The sequence below is a fragment of the Benincasa hispida genome, chromosome 9 (genome assembly GCF_009727055.1).
Source record: "Benincasa hispida cultivar B227 chromosome 9, ASM972705v1, whole genome shotgun sequence".
NCBI classification, from domain to species: domain Eukaryota; kingdom Viridiplantae; phylum Streptophyta; class Magnoliopsida; order Cucurbitales; family Cucurbitaceae; genus Benincasa; species Benincasa hispida.
This window is the reverse complement of record NC_052357.1, coordinates 66,654,297-66,675,334: the sequence shown is the minus strand read 5'-3', so window position 1 is coordinate 66,675,334 and position 21,038 is coordinate 66,654,297. Positions and strand designations below refer to the sequence as shown.

The 21,038-nt window shown below is 35.9% G+C and overlaps 1 protein-coding gene and 1 long non-coding RNA gene across 2 annotated transcripts; both read right to left on the bottom strand.

The window, feature by feature from the left end:
* Positions 1 to 237: 237 nt before the first annotated feature.
* On the bottom strand, positions 238 to 2,480 carry LOC120087101. Its single transcript, XR_005484429.1, has 3 exons — positions 2,260 to 2,480; positions 1,475 to 1,622; positions 238 to 579 (listed from the first exon to the last, which is right to left on the bottom strand). It is a non-coding gene; the product is annotated as an uncharacterized LOC120087101 (long non-coding RNA).
* A 1,587-nt stretch (positions 2,481 to 4,067) lies between these two features.
* LOC120086735 (protein PHOSPHATE-INDUCED 1-like) lies at positions 4,068 to 5,356 on the bottom strand. Its single transcript, XM_039043521.1, has one exon. It carries the CDS (start codon positions 5,335 to 5,337, stop codon positions 4,369 to 4,371), a length of 969 nt encoding a protein of 322 aa, XP_038899449.1. The 5' UTR covers positions 5,338 to 5,356; the 3' UTR covers positions 4,068 to 4,368.
* Positions 5,357 to 21,038: the final 15,682 nt, after the last annotated feature.

Genomic DNA, 21,038 nt, shown 5'->3' with positions numbered 1-21,038 from the left:
AAAATATTCAAACTATAATTTTGGTACTATGTTGATTCAAACCAAACGTATTATTGATCCAAACAAAATTTATGATTCAAATTCATTCATTTGATAAACCAAGACTTAAATTGATATAACTCATAATTTAATATAAAATAATATTTTTCATAATAACTTTTTGTTATAATAATCTTCTTGAAGAAAAAAAGGAAAAAAAATGTAGTACAATATTCTTACAAGGGAGAAAATGTGGGAAAATGTCCAATACAAGTCAAAGAATATGTAATCATAATACATAAAGGTATGTTCCCCAACAAGTACAAGAAAGAGTAGACAATAATTAAACATTCCCCAACAAGTACAAGAAAGAGTAGACAGTAACGAAAAGCATCCCGAACTAAAAACTTACAAACCTCAAACTAGTACCAAAAGGTATGTTCGATTAGTTCGGCCCTACATGGAAGAAAATAAATGTATTTAGACAATAATATATATTAAAACGGTGGAAGTAGTAATAAAATATACGACTTCATATCTTTGTTTATGTTTGGAGTAAGCAAGGGTCGAGACATCCACACTGGGGCAGAATATTCGGTTCTAACAAAAACAAAAAAAAGAAAATTGTTAGTGACAGATTTTACTTCGATTATAAGGGGAGAAAGAAGCATACCTTATATGGATGAAATAAGTTGAAGTTTGAGGTAGAAAAAGGAAACAAAGTATATTGCAACGTCTAGACAACACATACTAGAAAGTAAAATAGATTTAAGAGAAAGTTGAAATAAAAAGGAAGGATAGGGACTTACTAACACACTTTACCAAAGGAGTTTGTGGAGAAGTCTTAAAAAAATATGAGGACAAATTGGGATATAAATAGAGAATACAATAAGTTTGATTGGTGAAGAAGGTTAAGAAAACTTAAGTGTACCTAACCTTAATAAATCCAAACAATAATTATAGTACCCATATTAAAGACAGTGAGGCGAAAAGTAAATACACCCATATTAACGGCAGTCAAGTAAAAAATAAATAGTCAATATTAATTTGGTAGTTGACCTAAAAATGGACATAAATACAACATATTATCTAACATATGAAAAGACATAATAATACAGATTAGAGGCCTTAGAATTTGAAGAAGCTATTTCATTGGAACAAATCCAACTCCAAACAAAGAAAATAAATAATTTCAACATTTCTAAAATTGAAGTGAAATTTAAAAGTACAAAAATTAGAATTAAAAACAGATTTGAAGGAAATAAAACTAAAACAGATTGAAAGGAAATGAAACTAAAACAGAAAACATACTCTAAAGATTAGGAAAAACGAATTCAAAGGAAATAAAAAAACTATTAAAAAACAGAGATGTATGCCCTTTTTTAAGTCCAAAAATCATAAAGAAATAAAATTAAAACAGAAATCAAACTCAAATATGAGACTTGGAACAAATCATCATCGACCTTCATTGAAAAAAAAAGGAAAGAAAACAGACCTGTTGTTGGGGTGGAATGTCCCCTCACCAAGCTCCAATAACACGGTCAACATTCTTAATTAACTCCCGTTCCAATTCCGATGGAAAAGCAGAAGAAAAATAGCAAGGGAATGTCACATGTTTTAATATTGAAGCGGTAAGAGAAAATCTGGATAAAAAAGTATGGAAAATAGTCAGGAAATAGAGACGAATTGTAAGGGAAAACAACAATGGATAGTAATTGTAAGAGAAAAAAAATTATAGGAGTAAACCCTAGGTAGTCAAAACATGCAAGATAAATCAGAACACTCTGGAATCGAAAAAGCAAACATGTAAGAAAGAATATCAAAGCAATGAAGAAACAGTGGATAGTAATCGTAAGAGGAAAAAGAATTTAGGAGTAAACCCTAGGTAGTCACAAACATGCAAGATAAATCAGAATACTCCGAAATAAAAAAATCAAACATGCAAAAAAGAATAGAAAACATGCAATAAAGAATATGACATGACAAAATCAAGAGAACAACATACAAATATTCAGCGTCGAACAAAGAAATCGAAAAAGAAAATTAGATCTGAACAAAAAAGAAAAACTAGATCTACTATAAAATTGTCCAATAAAATAATTAGATCTACTAAGAAAATAGTTTGATCTACTGAAACATCGTTAGATTACAAGAAAATCGTTCGTATGTAACCGATCTAAGAAGAAATCAAAGAAGTCTGAGAAGAAATCAAAGAAGTCTGAGAGGAATAGATATACAAAGAAATCATTAAGAAAAAAACAAAAACAAAAAAAGACATACGGAAAAACCAAAGCAGAGAAGCAAGGAGATGAAGAGAAATACAACCCATTCCAGCCAGAGGGAGTATAGAGAGATGAACGAAGAAGACAAATGAAACGGTGAAAGAAAGGAGAAGATGAGAAGAGAGAGAGATGGTTCTGATTATTTACACGTGACGGGAAGATAGAGGGAGGTGGAATAATCAAAACCTGCAAGATTGGAGCATGAAACGAGGAGGTAAAACGGTGGGTTAAAAAACAACTCCTTAGGGCTTTTTCAAAAAAAAAAAAAAGAAATAATAATAATAATAATTATTATTAAGTTGGGCATCTTATGAGAGAAGACAAAAGATTGGGTTGGGCTGATAAAAATAAGATTGGGTATCTATTGGGCTGCTAGGCGTGAGCTGAGATAAAGAATTGAATAAATATTTATTCATATAAAATTTAATATATCTATTAGTGTTAATATAATGGGGCCGGTTCGGTATGGTTTGTCCCAGTTTTTAAGGGTATTGAACTGTGGACCGAACCAGACCCATCGATTATACTCTGCACTGACGGTTCTATATGCTTTAAAAAACAGACCAAACCAGTCGATTCGGTCCAGCTTGTCCGATTTTTTTTTTCGATTTTTACACACTCCTACTCAAAGGTCCTCAACTTATTCAATATTTTTAAAAATTCACGAATCAACAATAAACACAATCTAGAATTTAGGATTTATAAGGCATAAATTCAAATTCAAATTTTTTATTATGTCAAATACCTATTAAACAAAAAATTGAAAATCACCATTTAGACACAAAATTAAAAGTTGAGGAATTTATTAAACACTTTTAAAAAGTAATATATATATATATATATTTTAAGTGAAAATTAATACTTATATAATCTTTAGTTTTAGATATAATTTTCATTTGGTTTCTAAGTTTCAAAAAGTTACATTTTACTCATGAATTTTTTTAGTTTAATATCTATTTGGTCAATATATTCCAAAATGTCATATTTTTACCCTCAAATTGTTGTGACTTGTGAATTTAGTTTCAATTTGTTATGGACTTTAAGATTTTATATTTTTACTAGGAGTTTTCTATAATGCTTCCTTTTTTAGTCGTATGTGTTAAATTTCTATTAATTAATTCAAATGAATTTAAATTATTAATATCAAATTAGTTTTCATTAATTTTCCCATTAAAATTAAAATTAAGTATTAAAAAAATCACATCACAATCTTTTTTTAAGAACACATAAAAAAACTAACTAAATAATTTCATCGGATAAGGAACACGGAGAAGAATAGAATCTTGCTCCTCCGACACCTTAGTTGTGAGTGAATGCGTCATAATATTACGACAACACCATAGGAAAATGAGACATCACCCATCTGAAGAATACAATATCTTAATCCAACTTAAACAAGCCATTACTAACGTGAAGTGACATAATACCATCAAGAGTAGGGACAAATTTAGTATGGATTTACGGGGTTCAGACCTCTCAACTTTATGCTCTTTATATAATATATATATATAAATGACATAGTATCAAAATCAATAGCTAGTCCAATGGTAAATCTACCTTCTATATTTTGAACCTCACTCATTATATTTATTTTTACTAAATTATATAAAGCCACTAATCGAGAGCATCACAAATGGTGAAATAACTTTAACTTCAAGAATATTCACCACATTGCATATTAAGAAGAAACTAATCAAGGATAAAAATATGACCAAACACCCACCACTCAATCCAACATTAGCTTCTAAACAATTATAATCATGAAACTCAAGGGACTAATCAAATATGAGTTTATCTTAGCTCAAAATATGAAAATAACAACAATCACCATATCATGACCATTAACAAGTATATCCACAAGGTTTTCCATTCAAACATCGATCAACAAGAAATAAGAGTGAATAAAATGCATATTATTTTGTATATTGAATAAAAAGGAAAATAGGCATTTTTAAATATAAAATAACATTTAAAAATATTTACACAAAAAAGTTGTACTTTTTAAACTTTTTGCTAAATATTTTTGGGTTTTTTCTTAAAATTATAAATGAACAAATCATCTTAATACGTCTCGTTTAACTGTGCGGTGCCATCGTATCTTAAAGTCTCAAACCAGAGTTGAACAAGTGGAAGTGATCGGATTAAACAATGCCGGAAGCAGATATTTCCGGCCATTGCCGCCGTTTGCATTGTAACTCGCTCCGGTGGTTCGGTCCACCAGAAGCTCCCCAGGGTACCCCGGAAAAGCCCCTTTCCCAAATATTCCGGTGCAGGCCGACGCCGCCTCCAGCGGTGCTTCCTTGGAGCCTTGATAGAACCCATTCCCGAACGGATTCGTCGCAGTTCCGGCAAGAAGACTCGCCAGGTTTATTATAATACCGTCCATTCCCACATCCTTATTTGGCGGCACTAACGGCGGATTCTGAGGACCGTACACCGGCCGGTGAAACGGCCAAGCACACTGCCCTGGACATTGGGTTGCTGAATTACCCACCCAAATATACTCAAATTTGTACCTCTTCCCCTTAATCGGAGCTCCGACGGAAATCCCATGAGACCCACATTTGTTAAAACAGAATCCGTCAATGGTGACATCCGCCGCCGTTAAAACCACATTGATTGCATATTTGTGTCTGCCTCTGGAGGCCAGAGAAAGAATGTGACGATCGGTTAGAGATTTTCCAAGGGAATATTTGGGGTCGAGAATTTGCGATCCCAATGAGAGAGAAACGCGATGGGATTTCTTAGCGAGATTGTAAAATTTGTTAATGGCGTTCCACCAAGTGGAAACAGAGGGATGAGGGGAAACAGTTGATTTGGAAGAAGAAGAAACAGAATTGATGAAATCAGTAACAATGGATTTCTGGGAGGGAATGAAATTGCCATACCAAATGAGATTAATGGTTATGTTACCGGAGAGAAGAGGGCCGCCATGGTATTCGAAAGGGAAGGAGTCGAGATCGAGAGGTTGGTCTGTGAAGGCAAGGTTTCTGGCGGCGACGACGGTGGCAGTGGCGGAGATGGAGTGAACGGAGGAAGAAAGTAAAAGGAGAAGAGAAAGAGTAATGGAGGACATGATGGGGAAAAATTGGAAGGTGAAGAGAAATGGAGGGAAGAAAATGGGTATTTATTGTGTGAGAAAGAGCAGGATGAGTTGTGATAGTGCGGCGCATGATGGATTTTGATTTGATGAGTCAATTTAGTTTTTTGGTGCAACTAATTGGATTTGCATTATTTGTTTATTTATTTATTGCTAAACATTGTGCTGTACTCCTGTTTTTTAATTTTTATTTTATTATGTAGGTTGTTGTTGGCAACATTTATTGTTTTTATATTACATTTTCATATTTTCAATTATAGTATTCTATTATTCTATATATGTGTGTATATATTTATGAGCTAATCTTTGTTTTTTTTTTTTTTTTTTATCTTTTCAAAGTAATTGAGGCAATCTTATTCAAGGCAAATGGATGTGTAATCTAATATTATTTAGGTCAAATTATAAATTTACTCCCTAATTTTTTTTTTATATATATTTATGTGTTAATAGATTCAGTATTTCAAGAAGTATATAATAAGTTTTCAATTTTTAACTTTGTACTTATAAATTCTTAATGTATTCTGGTTTATTAAAATTTTTTACATTTAAGAATGAATTTTATGTTCAAGACCCGTAAAAGATGTTGAATGGATCAATGGCGTATTAAATATAAAAATTAAATGATCAAAAGACTTGGTTAGAAAAAAAAAAAGTAATTTTTAAATTTTTTTTTTATTGAGCCTTGATTATGTGAATCTGTAAACGTTAAAGTGAAGGGATACAAATTATTCCGAGTGCCCTTCCCTGTTTAATTCACCAAATAGTTTCAAGAAATACCAATGTAATGTTCTAATGTTTTTTAGTCTAACAAATTCAAATGGAAATCAAACTCTGTACGGTTTGATTAATGTGTAGAATTAAATTAACCATGGTAAATCTAACAATAATTTCATAAAGTTGGTATTTTTCTTTTTAAAAATTTATTTTTAAAATTAAACCTTAAGTAGAGTGAGAGATTCAAACTCCTAAATTCTTAGATGAGAACATATATCTTAATTAGTCAAGCTAAAGTGATACTTATAGCATTAATTAGAAAACATATAGATTTAACTAATTAAATCTAAAACATCTATTAATCCTAAATTAACAACTTAACTAAGTATTAACTAAACTACTAAGACTTGACATTTATCCATTTATCTTACCAAATTTCTTATAGATATTTCACCTCTTTAGACTGAAATTTATTCTTAAATCGTTTGAAACCTTTTGATGTGGAAGTCTAGATTCAAGAATGAGGTATAGGTATTTGTTGATTTCATTTGTGACATATTTTTTTTATAGTTGTTCATGCTTGAAGTTATAGCTTTTCGGCTATTTGGCTTGAAGATATACCTCATTGGGGAGTTTTTGCTGTCCCTTCTGATTTATTGAGCATTTAAGTTGCTCTCTCTTTTTTCTTTCTAGTTGTGAAACTATTAATTTATTTTTTAAGAATGCTAGATAGTCTACTATGTCAAGTACAATAATAAATGTTGAATAAAAACTTTGATGCATCTACGAAATAAAGATTAAATACCATATTAGTTACGAAAGGTAAATGTAGCTAAACAAAATTATCCTCGAAGTGATTTCAAATGGTATAGAAAAATTCATGGATCCTTAACAAAGTCGATTTTTTTTTCCTTACAAGAATTGGATTGGATAAATCATCTACATTGTGACAAACACTCAATGAATGAGGATGTAGCTCACATAGTAAAGAGTAAGCTTTGCATGCGAGAGGTATGAGGTTTGATATCTTGTATCTCCAACCTTACCACATCTTTACATTTTATCATCCTACTATGGTTGAGAATCTTATTTTATATGATTTGATTTGTAGGTTTGATTTTAGGGGTGGAATCGGTTCGGTTTGGTTCGATTTGATGGCCAAACCGAACCGAACCACTTTTGTTTATACATGAAACCGAACCGAACCGAACCGGTTCAATTCGGTTTCAGTTTTTTTTTTGTTCTTCCTTTTATTTTCCTTCTTCCTTCCAAGTTCTATGAAACGAACGAAGTGACAAAATTTTTTACATGGATTGGCTCGAATGAAGCGAACGGAAGAAGAACGACGAAGTTACGAAAGAAGAACGGCGAAAGTAGAACGGAAGCGGCGGTCTACGAAAGAAGGACGGTGGCGGCGAGGCGAAAGTCTTTCGAAAGCGGCGGTCCTCTAGTTCACGAAAGAAGAATGGTGTCCGGCGAAACTTTCCTCTGATCTGGTCGACGAAAGAAGAACGGTGGCGGCGGCAAAAAAAAAACCCCTAGAAATTCTCCTTTCGAAAGCGTTGCGATTTCGAATGCGTGCAACTACAGGGTTGGAATCGCTGTCTGTCTATGTGCGATTTACAATGTTTAGGTTATTTATTATTAAAATAAAATTAATATATATATATATATATATAATATTTATATAATATATTTTAATATTTAACACGTTCTGGTCATTTAGAAAAATCGATTCCTCAAAGGCTTTGAACTGAGCCAAACCGTTAAATTCGGTTTCAACAACCAACACCGAACACATCGAACCGAAAAAATTCGGATTTTGCTTATAAATCAGTTCGGTTTCGGTTCGTTTTTGCAATTCGGTTCGGATTGAGCAATTTTTTTGTTGTCCACCCTATTTGATTTCACCTACATACATGAACAAGACTTCAGAAATTACTCACAAAATTAAGTATTTCTTTCTTTTAAAAAAAGCAGTATTAACTTTAGAGATCAACAATCTGGTGAGATATTTGAACTCCTAAACTCTTGGATGAATATATATATATATATATATATATATTTAATTAGTCAAGCTAAAGTGATACTTTTAGCATTAATTAGAAAACATATAGGTAACTAATTAAACCTGAAACACTAATTAATCCAAAATTAACAACTTAACTAAGTATTAACTAAACTATTAATTTCCTTTTTAAGAATATTAATCTTTTAAAACGTGTGCTTTGCACGTGGTATTTCCATTTTATTTATCATGTTAACAAAAAAGAAGGAAAATTCAAACAAAAACAAAACCACAATAAATATTAACTATGTTAATTGGATTCATAAAATTGAATTTAATATAAACGAGATTTATATGAAATACCATTTATGAGAGAATTAAAACTATAGGTTATATTGTATATCATACAATATTAAACCATATGTTATGTGTTATATATATGACATAACATATACTTATATATATATATATAATGGTTTTGTTAAAATCAATTTATTAATTTTAATTTCGAATTTCAGAGAGGGAAATAACTTCCTTCCCCTGATCTCTCTCAACTCATGTAATGAGTGGGAGGTTATATGAGTTTTGTGGAGGTGGTTTTTCTTTTTACAGAGAAGATTACACAGAGAGTAGATGAAGAGACTCTCTAGAAAAATCTCCTTGACTCTCTCTCTCTCCTCTTAATTTTCTCTCACTCTCTTCCAATCTTCCCAATAGTGCATAACTTCTTAGATTCTCATCCCAGAGAATATAGAAGAATCCAATTGGTGGTGACCATTTGGATCGTTCGAGGGGTTTCAATTTCATGATAGTACGTGACCAATTTTGAAGAAGAGGAAATTCGTGAAGAAGATCGGATCTTCAAAGGTAAGGGTTTCTAAGCCCTAATTAATTTTTCCTTTTCTCAATTTATTAAGCATGCTGTAAATTTTGTGCTACTGCATTATTTTGTTTCTGTAATTTTTCATTTTGTGAAAAACCAAAAATTGGGATGATCCACATTTTCGCTCAAGGGCCTTCATAGGTTCCTTCACAAGATACGACCTAAAGGGTTTATAGTATAGGGATAATGATTGGTACCTTATCTTGGTAACACTATGGATACGACCCAGTTTGTATTCGACAAACGTAATGATCCAACGCGTTCATGTAGGTGACATGCAAGTGGGGGTATCCTATACAATGAGTTTGCATAAGACTGAACCGCGAAATAGTAACCATTAGATGTAACACCGTTAACTAGTCAAGTCTCTATTTCAATAGGATGACCTAGATGACTTAATCTTAATCTTGAGTATATTATGAACTCTTGTTCAGAAGGGGTTATCCTTTGATTTGTATGGGTGAGAGTGGCCAGATCAACGACTCAATATGCCTACCATTTTGGGGACGAGACCAAGTGGGGTGCTGGGAACATAATAATAGAAGACAAAATTCACTCCTTCCTCCTTGAGGGAAAATAGATGAGTGTTCCCTTTGTAAGGGATCAGATCTTGTGACGGAAGTGGTTTGATGAGGAACGCCTTGCATTCCGCGATTCAATTTTACATTAAACAAAATTATTACACTAAACAGAATAAATAAACACCTAAATTAGCATGCTTTTAAGGAAAGGATTAGAACGATTCTTACCTTCGTAGATTCCCTAATGCCACGAACAAGTTTCTTCAAGGTTCAAACGAATGGATCTTCTAATGGTCTTGATCACATCGAACATTACCACGAGAGAAACCTCATTATTCTCTTAGGATTCCAATAAAGGATGGGTGGTATCCAACCATTGGGAGAGAGAGAAGAGAATAGTGTTTTTTGGAGAGTAGAGTGGCTCAGAGAAAATTCTACACAATAACATTAGGAAATTGTGTATTGCAAGAGCTCCTCTATAATGAGACTGTACTATGTGATTTGCAAAAGGCCGTAGGGAGGTTTTTATATAGGGAAGAGCCAAGGCCTTTCCATAATATATTTTCATTTTCTTTAATTATTAAATAACACTTATTTAATTAATTAACCCATATAATTAAATAACACTTATTTAATTAATTAGCCCAATTAAATAACACTTATTTAATTATAATTTGCACAATAATTAAATAAACAATTATATATTGAACCCAATTTAATATATATATATATATATATTTAATTATCATATACATCGCATGTATATGTGCAATACCTCTCTATTAATTAATTTTCTATGAATCTAATTCTTGAATTAATTAATTTGAATCTTATTCAAATATTACTTTCCAATTTAATAATAGATCATATCCATAATTAATTATATATTAATCACATTAATATATAGTTTTCCCAAATTAATTTGAACAATTCAAATTATTCCTTTTAAGTATCCTCTAGTGAGCTGACCTGGTGGACCTGTAGATCAAAATCTCCAAATTAATTGGCTAAACTTATTAACCAAATTAATCAATATTCGTTAACTGTGGGTACACTTCAAGCTGCACTCTTTTCACTACAGATATATTTTTGTTTCCACGGATATAGACCAATACCAGCAAGTTAGTCCTTCACGAGTGTTTGTAACACCAACTAGATTAAATTAATGTTTTATCCTTGGGTTACCTCTGGGTCCTTATGTACTAGTGCTCCTCTAATGAACAACCTATTTCTGGTCCAACCAATAAACAGAAACCTCTCTCGGGCCAACGAGAGGATAGAACCCTTTGTTCAAGTCTTGGAGACACCTCTTAAGGGAATACTCATCTACTTACCCTTAAGGCGGGAAAGAGTGAATTCCATTTTGTATCATTATATTCCCAACTCCCAACTCGATCTTGTCCGCAAGATAGTAGGCATATTGGGTCGGCGATCTGGCCACCTTCACCCATACAAGTCAAAGGACAATCCATCGTAAACAGGAGTTCATAATATACTAAGGATTAGACTAAGTTGCCTAGGTCATCCAATTGAAATAGGAACCTAACTAGTTAACGGTGTTACATCTAGTGGTTACTATTTCGTGGTTCAGACTTATGCAAACTCATTGCATAGGATACCCCCATTCATGTGTCATCTGCATGAATGCATTTGATCATTGAATTTGTATCAAATACAAAGTGAGTCGTATCCATAAAGTTATCAAGATAAGGTACCTAGCCTTATCCCTGTACTATAGACCCTTTAGACTATATTTTGAACATTGATCCCTGTATGACTCCACATATAGTTCAAGATTCATAGGATAACCTTGGATGTTAGTTTATTGGATATAGCGTTATTAAGACAAAATAGACAAATAACATAAACAATAACCTTTATTGAATTCAAATCGCTAACTTTTTATTGATGATGGTCAATTAACAATGTTTACTATCTACGAATTTTAGGGCATAAAACCCAACAAACTCCCCTTTGAACTAAAACTCTAGTAAGTGGGTTGTACACAATCTAAATTGGGGATTATAGTAAATAAATACAATAAACTATGACATCCATATATCCATTATAAATCTCCTACTTGCCCTAGATTATATAATGTACATTTCTCGTAGACCTAGACTCTTCTAGATGACCCTCAAACACTTTAGTCGAAAGAGAGTCTTCGTATACGGATCAGCAGTGGCTACTGTCTTGTTGTTGTCACAGTATAAGATGGTGGACAAGTCCATATTTGGAACCACTTCAAATTGCTTAGGAACTTTCTTAACCAAAGTTCTTCCTTTTCTTTTTCACAAGCAGCCACATACTTAGTTTCCATGATAGAATTTTCAATGCATCCTTGCTTGGTGCTACACCACACTACAGCTCCCAGGGTAGACATTTATCCTTATGTGGATTTCCTAGAATCCTTGTCAGCTTAGAAATCAGATTTAGTGTATCCTATAAGGATCAAATCCTTAGCTCCATACATTAGTTTGTAGTCCCTTGTTTTCCTAAGATACTTGAGGATGTTCTCAACCGTTGTCTAGTGCTCTAACCCTGGATTAGATTGGTACCTACTGATTATTCCCACTACAAAACAAATGTCTGGCCTAGTGTAGAGCATAACAAACATTAAGCTGTCCATAGCTAAGGCATAAGGAACATGTCTCATATCTTCAATTTCTTGAGGTGTCTTAGGACACTGTTCCTTAATGTCAGTAAGGTATCCTAAATCATTCCCCATGAGTAAGATATCTCCACCAAAAGTACTAGAAAAATTACTTTATCAACGTTTTGATTAAAACTAAAATATTTGATTGTTGTATCAAATCTAATGTTCCAAGATTTGCATGCTTGTTTTAACCCACAAATGGATCGATTCAACTTGTAAACCTTTTGCTCCTGACCTTGGACTATGAACCTCTCGGGCTGAGACATAAAGATATTCTTCTTAAGATTGTTATTTAGAAAAGCAGTCTTGACATCCATTTGTCATATCCCATAGTCATAATATGTGGCTATAGACAAGAGAATCTTATAGACTTAAACATAGCAATGGGGGGAAAAGTTTCCTCATAGTCAACTCCTTCCCTTTGGGTATAACTCTTTACTACAAGTCTAGTTTTGAAAGTCTAGACCTTTCCAGCTACATCTCTTTTTCTCTTATATATCCATTTACACCCTATGGGTTTGACCCCTTCAGGTAAATCTACAAGCTTTCATACTGAATTGGAGTACATGGACTCCATTTCAAACTCTATGGCTTTGACCCATTGGTCCTTATCTACGTCATTCATTGCCTATTTATAAGACAATGGATCTTCAACATCCCATCTGGTATGACAACCTGAGTTTCTGTTAAACCCAAGTAACGGTCAGGTTGTGTCACAATCCTCCCACTACGTCGAAGCTCTCTCAACGATTGAAAGGGACGAGACTAACCTAAAGTGCTGACTTCTTCATTAACTCTTAATGAAGGACCAGCTTCATCAACAAACCTATTGATTCTTCAGTAGCTTCACTTAATACTACTTTGCTACATGGTTTGTGATCTTTCATGTGGTCTTCCTTTAAAAATGTAACATTTGTCGATACAAACACTTTATTTTCTTGAGGGTCATAAAATAGATGATCTCTTGTTTCCTTAGAGTAACCAACAAATTGGCACAATCTTGAATGAGGTTCTAAATTCTTAGGATTTTTCACTAACACATATGCAGGACAATCCCAAATTCTGAAGTAACGTAAACTCGATTTATGCTCCCTTCATAACTTCAAAGGTGTTTCAGAAACACTATTTGAGGGAACATTGTTCATGATGTGAACTGTAGTCTCTACTGCATGCCCCTAAAACGAGTAAAGCAATTAAACATAGCTCATTATAAATGAACCATATCTAATAAGGTTCTAGTTCTTCTTTCTGATACACCGTTTTGCTGAGGTGTACCTGAAGGATCTCTTACCGAAGAGTTCCATGAGCGCATTCGGATCCTCCGATTTCACTGTGACTGAAATATAATAATATACATTCAAACATACAATTATGCAAACAAATCTTAATTAACAGCATGCTATGAACAAGAAAATAACAAGGGAGAGAGTGCCATACCAGTTGAAGACAATCTTCAATCTTCGGAACTTAACGCAGCGGAACCCTCCACCCGATCAACCAATGCTCAACAACAGCATCGACTATAGTAGCACGAACAACTTCACGAACACGAACGCCACGGGGACGACACCACCAGAAAAGAGCCCCAGGTATTCTCGAAATGAGAACCCAAAGTGTGGTCTTTGGTGAATTTGGTAGAGGAAGGAGGAAGCACGAATCATGCAGGCGATAAACATATGGGAGGAAAAAAGGCGCTATGACATAGCGTGATGCTTATCGTTTAGGAGACACTAGACGATTGTGTAGGTTTTACTGAACGATCGTTTGGGAAATGGTATACGATCATTTAGAAAAATTGGCACACTGTATAATTGTTTAGAGAAGCTATGCGATCGTCTAGGCGACAGTGTGCGATTGTTTAGGCGCGAGGTAAACGATCGTTTAGGCGGAGAGTTACTATCGCATAGGCTCTCGAAATGCATAAGCGATCGATTAGCTTTTCACCAACGCACGCTTGCGATTTCTTTTGGACGATCGATTGAACGATCACTTCAAAAATGAAACGAATTTCATTTTTGTTCATCAATTACAATAACCGACGAATCCCACTAACCCATGTCCAAACATGATTTTTAAATTAATTATCATATAATTAACCAACTAAAATATTAATAAATATAATCATATTATATTTTTATCCTATAGTTTGATATCACATATCTACTATAGTATTTTCTCCTTTACTTGATATAAATCATATTTATATATAATTTCCTCCAAAATAATGTATCTTATACATTTAGCCAATTATATCATATATAATTAACTAGTCCAATTATATCATATATAATCGAACTTCCTCTTGTCAATTTGAACATTTCAAATTAACCCAAACACTGGTTCTCAACATTATCCAAGCTACCCAGGAGCTGAACTCTTTTTATCACAAATATATTTTCGTGTCCATCGGATATAACCAATCATGAGTACGATGACCCTTCACAGATGCTCGTAAGTACAGTTGGACCAAATTACCATTTTGACCCTGTAGTTACATCTCACTCCTTAAGTATCGTTGATTCCTCTTATGAACAATAAAAACATGGACCAACTATGTGTGAACACCTCTCGAGCCAAGAGAAGGTGTGTGGCGCCACATCGTTCAAACCCTGGATCAGCCCGTAAGGGAGCTATCTATCTACTTAGCCTTACCTCGAAGAAGGAGTGAATTCCATCTTGTGTAGTTGAGTTCCTAGCTCCCAAATCAGACGAATCCCCAAAATGGTAGGTTTGAATCGGCGACTTGGCCACTCGCACCCATACAAATCAAAGAACCACTCTCAACGGCAGGAGTTCCCAACTCACTCAGGATTGAGGTCATGTTACCTATGGTCATCATAGTGAAGTGAAGTCTCTGTCATGAACGTTGTTATATAATGAGACGTTAACACTTTGTGGCCAGGTCTTATACAAACTCTTTGTATAGGACGCCCTCGCTCGCATGTCCCCAACACGAATGATCAAGATCAGACCATCTGTGATAAGTCAAAACACTTGTGACCATTCCACAAAGCGGGCTCCATCCGTAGCGTTGCCAGGATAAGGTTTCCCTTCTATATCCATATACTACAGACCATTTTGGTTATCACTCAAGACATGATCCACTTGTATGTCACCACATACATTGAGTCACATACAGATAACCAGGGATTTTATGTTTATTGGTTTGTGGTAAAGCAAATAAAACAAATAATCGAGCAAATATACAAGATGTGAAGTAAATATCATATATTAACAACACAACCGTTCGTACAAACTGTTTACAAACTGCAAGACACGAGACTTTAGGGCATCAACCCCAACAATCTTCCACTTGTCCTAAAGTGAAATGGGGTGTACAAAAATCTAGTACAAAACAATAAACTACGGCACAAAAGCCCAGTACATGAAAATCTCCAACTTGCCCTAGTTAAACCGCGGGCGATCCTGTAGACCCATACTCCATAGGTGACCTTCAAACACTGTGGCCATGAGAGCCTTCGTAAACAAGTCAGCAACATTAAAATGGCCTGGGTTAGACTGATTCGTCTCATCTCCTCAACCTCTTGAGGCGTCTTAGGACACATGTCCTTAGACAAAGTGACTTCATGCCTGAACGGAAGTAGGCCCCTCTTGGAGTCTTGCATCGAGTACTTGAGCAACATCTTGTCAATGTATGATGCCTGAGATAGTCCTAGCAATTTGTTCTTACGATCCCGTAAGATCTATATACCTAGAATAAACTGAGCCTCTCCTAAATCTTTCATTTGGAATTGGGTCGCTAGCTAGTTCTTAACTGCAGTCAGTAGACCTACATCATTCGCAATGAGTAGGATATCGTCTACATAGAACACTAAGAAGGCTACTGAAGCGTTGATGATCTTCTTATAGACACAAAGTTCATCAACGTTTTGGTTAAAGCCAGATGACTTGATCGCAGTATCAAACTGTATGTTCCAAGATCGAGACGCCTGTTTCAGTCCATAAATGGACTAATTCAGTTTACAAACCTTTTGCTCATGACCTTGGGCTATGAATCCCTTAGGTCGCACCATATAAATGGTCTCCTCAAGATTACCATTCAGAAAGGCCGTCTTGAAGTCCATTTGTCAGATCTCATAATTATAATAAGCTGCAATAGACAGGAGGATGCGGATCGACTTTAACATGGTAACAGGCGAGAAAGTCTCCTCATAGTCGACTCCCTCTACCTGCGTATAACCCTTTGTCATAAGTCGAGCCTTGAAGGTCTGTACCTTCTCATCAGCACCCCATTTGCGCTTGTAGATCCATTTACAACCTATAGGACAAACCCCATCAGGCTGATCCACAATATCCCATACTGAGTTGAAGTAAATCAACTCTATCTCGAGATCCATGGCCTTGACCCATTCATCCCGGTCAAAATCCTCCGTTGCCTTCTTGTAAGACAATGGATCCTCAACGTCGCCATCTGCTACCATAGCAAGGATTTCCGTAAAACCAAGATAGCGAATGGGTGGGTTCGCAACCCTCCCACTATGTTCAGGTTTCCTCAACTCTTGAGATGGAACCGACCTACTAGATGAACTCCCATCAACACCTCTTGCTGATGTAGTAGGCTCTTCAACAACTCTTGTTGAAGTTTCAGTAGTTTTATTGGAAAGGTCACGCAACACGACTTTTGTTCGTGGACTGTGCTCCTTTATATGATCCTCCTCCAGGAAAGTAGCATTTGTTGAAATAAACACCTTATTTTCGTCGAATCATAAAAATAACCCCCTCGTGTTCCTTTGGAGTAGCCTACAAAGAGGCATAACCTCGAATGCGGTTCTAGCTTCTTAGGATTAGCCTCAAGCACATATTCAGGGCAACCCCAAATGCGGAAATGACGTAAACTAGCTTTACGCCCGTTCCACAACTCCAGAGGTGTTCTTGCAACACTCTTGGAGGGAACACAGTTGAGTATATATATCGCAGTCTCGACTGCGAAACCCCAAAACGAGTTAGGTAAGGAAGCGTAACTCATCATCGAGCGAACCATGTCTAACAAGGTCCTATTTCTTCTCTTCGCTACACCATTCTGCTGAGGTGTACCCGACAGTAATAGTTGGGAAACGATTCCATGTTCTATCAAATAGTCCTGGAATACTGAGTCCAAAAACTCTCCACCTCGATCCAATCGAAGTGCTTTAATCCGTCTATCTAATGCGTTTTCAACTTCAGCCTTGAACTCTTTGAACTTTTCAAAGGATTCAAACTTCTATTGCATAAGATAAACATACCCATACCTGGAGTAATCATTAGTAAAACTGTTAAAATACTCATAGCCACCTCGGAGTCGCACATTCTATTGCATAAGGTCAGAATGTACTAACTCAAGAGGCTTCTTGGCTCTATAACCTTTTTCAGTAAAAGATCGTTTTAGTCATCTTACCCTCAAGGCAAGATTAGCACACTGGCAAAGAATTTTCTTCTAACTCACTTAGAAGTCCATTCTTCATCAATCTCTCAATCCTATTGAGATTGATGTGCCCTAAACGAAGATGCCAAAGTTGGTAATTTTCTTTTGGAGAAATTCGTCGACGTTTTGATTGAGTTACGAAAGTTTTGAACAATTCAGTATTATGGAGGGAATTAATTGCTAACGACCTTAGCACATATAAATTCAATTCCAGATTTGCTGTGTGATAACGAGCAGAAGTGCACGTTATCACAGTGCTAAGTTATTAAACAATGTTGGATTGCATTGATGAAATATGATAAATTGCGTCCATTAAGCATAAATTCTATAATATTGCGATCGCATGCATCAACGCACTGGAAGTATTGATTTTTGTATTTTTTGTGCAGAAAATACGTTAACGCAATTCAAAGATTGCGATCATAGGAATTCTTCGGTCGAGTGTAACTTTACCGCAAGACTTTGCGTTGATCGTGCTCGCAAGCATTCGCCCGAGAAGAATCACCACAACTTGGTCAGCACAACATGGTGGGCGCATCTGGGTGAAGGCCAATTAAGAGCGATGGAACAGAAAGCTGATGACAGTCGGATCCAAATTAAGTTGACAGCTGGTAACGGTCACAAAGTACATTCAGCTTTATTAGTGACAATCATCTGGCGCATCAGTCAGGAATTGAAGTTGTCCCATCTGTACAACTAGGAGAGAGAAGCCGCGTTTCACCATTGATGCCCTATAAATACCAAGTGCATTCTTCAGAAAGGGGTTAAACAGTCAATTAGTTCACCACTTTACAAGTTCACGCCTCTGTCCATAGTTTTCTTTCATTTTAAGGCGGATGCGAGAAAGAATTCGTGCTGGTAGATCGTTCCGGTAAGCTTGGGAGAGCGCTAGAAGCTACAAAGGCAGAGAGAGGGCCAACTCCTGTGGAAGCGGGAATATCTTTAGTTCAAAATAGAGATTCCAGTGTAAAAAGCCTCGATCAACAAGGAATTGCTACCAGACTCTCTACCTTAAACTTTCATTGGCATTTCGTACTTAACTTATTTATAAGAATGGAATTTCTTTCTCTATATCTGTTCACTCTTTGTGGTTCACGCTGAGTAGCTAAATTAGTTGAATGGATTCAGAAGCATTTAGCTAGCACAATAAGGGAATCTTCATTTTTTGCGATTATCTTGTTTATGTATGCTTCATTCGTCTATTAGAGATACTCGGGAGGGTAGTCTAAGGACAGGATCTAGACTTGGGAAGGTTAGGTCAGAATCTAGGTTTGGAAGAACCATATTAGAATGCATAAACGAGAGATAGGCACTTAGGGATGAGCACTATGTGTTATCAACGCATCGCATGCATCTTAACAATAAGATATGATTGTATGCAGTCACCTTGCTTTCATGCATTTTGCATCAACGCATAGGACAAGAGTAGAGACTTAGGAATAAGCTCTATGGACATTTTGCATGCAACACTTTCGTCCTAGATTTAGGAGCATCGCTTTACATTGGAAAATGACTTGCTGTGCATGGTAGTAACATGATCGCATAGTCTGTCGTATTCCCAAGTAACGCCAGCTAAAAATCTTCTCAACCCGTTTATCGCATACTCATTGCATCTATCAACGCAACTTTCGTTTCTCAAATCCGCCACATTTATTCATTTCGTTTTATCAACGCAAACAACAAACCAAACACTTCATTTATTTACCCGATTACCGCAAAGTTTTCATCAAAAACTATCAACACAATATATTTTCACAAGACCCTGTGAACGACCCTGAACTTACCAGGAAACTCAGGGGAATTTACACTTGAATTTCGCTAGGGAAACTTGAATGCACAATGCAATCCACCAACGCATATCATCCATATTTCCACTTAATAAAATTACGCATCAAGTTTTTGGCGCCGTTGTCGGGGACTTCGGCAAAATAGTTTGTTAACGGTAGTTTTTTTTTATTTCTTTGCAGGACTCTCAATCTCTGGCGAATTATGACCCAGAGATTGAGAGGACTTTTAGACGAAGATTGAGAGACCACCATCAGAAACCACAATCCGATAAAGAAGAGATGGCGGAGCAGCCTGGAGGTAGAGTACCAAACGATAATAATGTCATGGCGAATTCGATTGTGTTGGCAAACGATCGTAATAGACCCATTAGAGACTATGCATCGCCAAACATCTATGATTTCTCTTCAGGAATCATGAGGCCTGCCGTCGACAGAAGCAGATTTGAGATGAAACCGGTGATGCTGCAGATGATCCAGACTGCAGGTCAATTCGGAGGAAGGCATGGCGAGGATCCGCTTGCCCCCCTCCGAAGTTTTATTGAAATCTGCAATACTTTTATATTCCTGAACATCTCTACTGAAGAAGTTTGACTAACGTCTTTCTCATTTTCTCTCTGTGATCAGGCTAGGAAATGGGCTTATTTGCTCGAACCAGGAGAGATTACTTCTTGGGGACAGGTAGTGGAGAAATTCATGAAAAAGTATTTTCCACCTACCGAGAACACAAGACGAAGAAAGCTTATCACAAATTTTGAATAAGATATGGACGAATCGCTCAGTGATGCCTGGGCGAGGTTTAAAAGGTTGGTCTGAGATTGTCCGCATAATGGGTTACCAGATTGTCTTCAAATGGAAATCTTCTATCATGGTTTGAACCCCGCTTCGCAGACCGCTGCCAATGGGAAGCCACTGATGGTCTGCTTGATAAAACTTACGATGAGGCAAAGAATATCCTGGACCGCATCTCCAAGAACCATGAAGACTGGAGGGAGAGTGACTAGAGATAAGGACTTAAAGATTCTGACGCAAATTGCTATTGTTTCATTGCAAAACCAAATGTCCGCAATGATGAATTTGATTCAAGGAATGGCGATTAGCAGCCCAACACCACAAGATGGGCAAATTAACACAATAAGTCAAAACATCACAAGGTATGCGACTTGCGGTGATGGGCATGTGATGGAAGATTGCCCGCAAAATCCACAATTTGTATATTTTGTAAAGAATAACCCCTTTCCAAACACTTACAACCCCGGGTGGAGAAACCACCCTAATTTTACCTGGAAAAATCAACAACAAAATTTTCAACCTATGGCGCAAAAAGAAGGGCCACAAGGATTCTTGCAGCGCAAGAACGATCAACAGAGCAATCAAGCTAGTAGCTCACAACAACCACCGCAATCCTCTTCTCCGGAGAGCCTATTGAAGCAATATATAGAGTAAAACGAGACGTGCTTCAAAGTCAGGCTACGTCCATCTGCAACCTCGAATTGCAAATGGGTCAGATTGCGAGTGAGCTGAAAAGTCGACTGCAAGGGGCGTTGCCAAGTTCTACTGAACTTCCACGCAACTCGGGGGGATCAGGTAAGGAGCAGTGTCAGGTTGTGACATTGCACAGTGGGAAGATTGTGGAGGAGGAAAAGAAGGAGCATAGTAGAACAACTTCCATCACAACTGAGCCTGAGA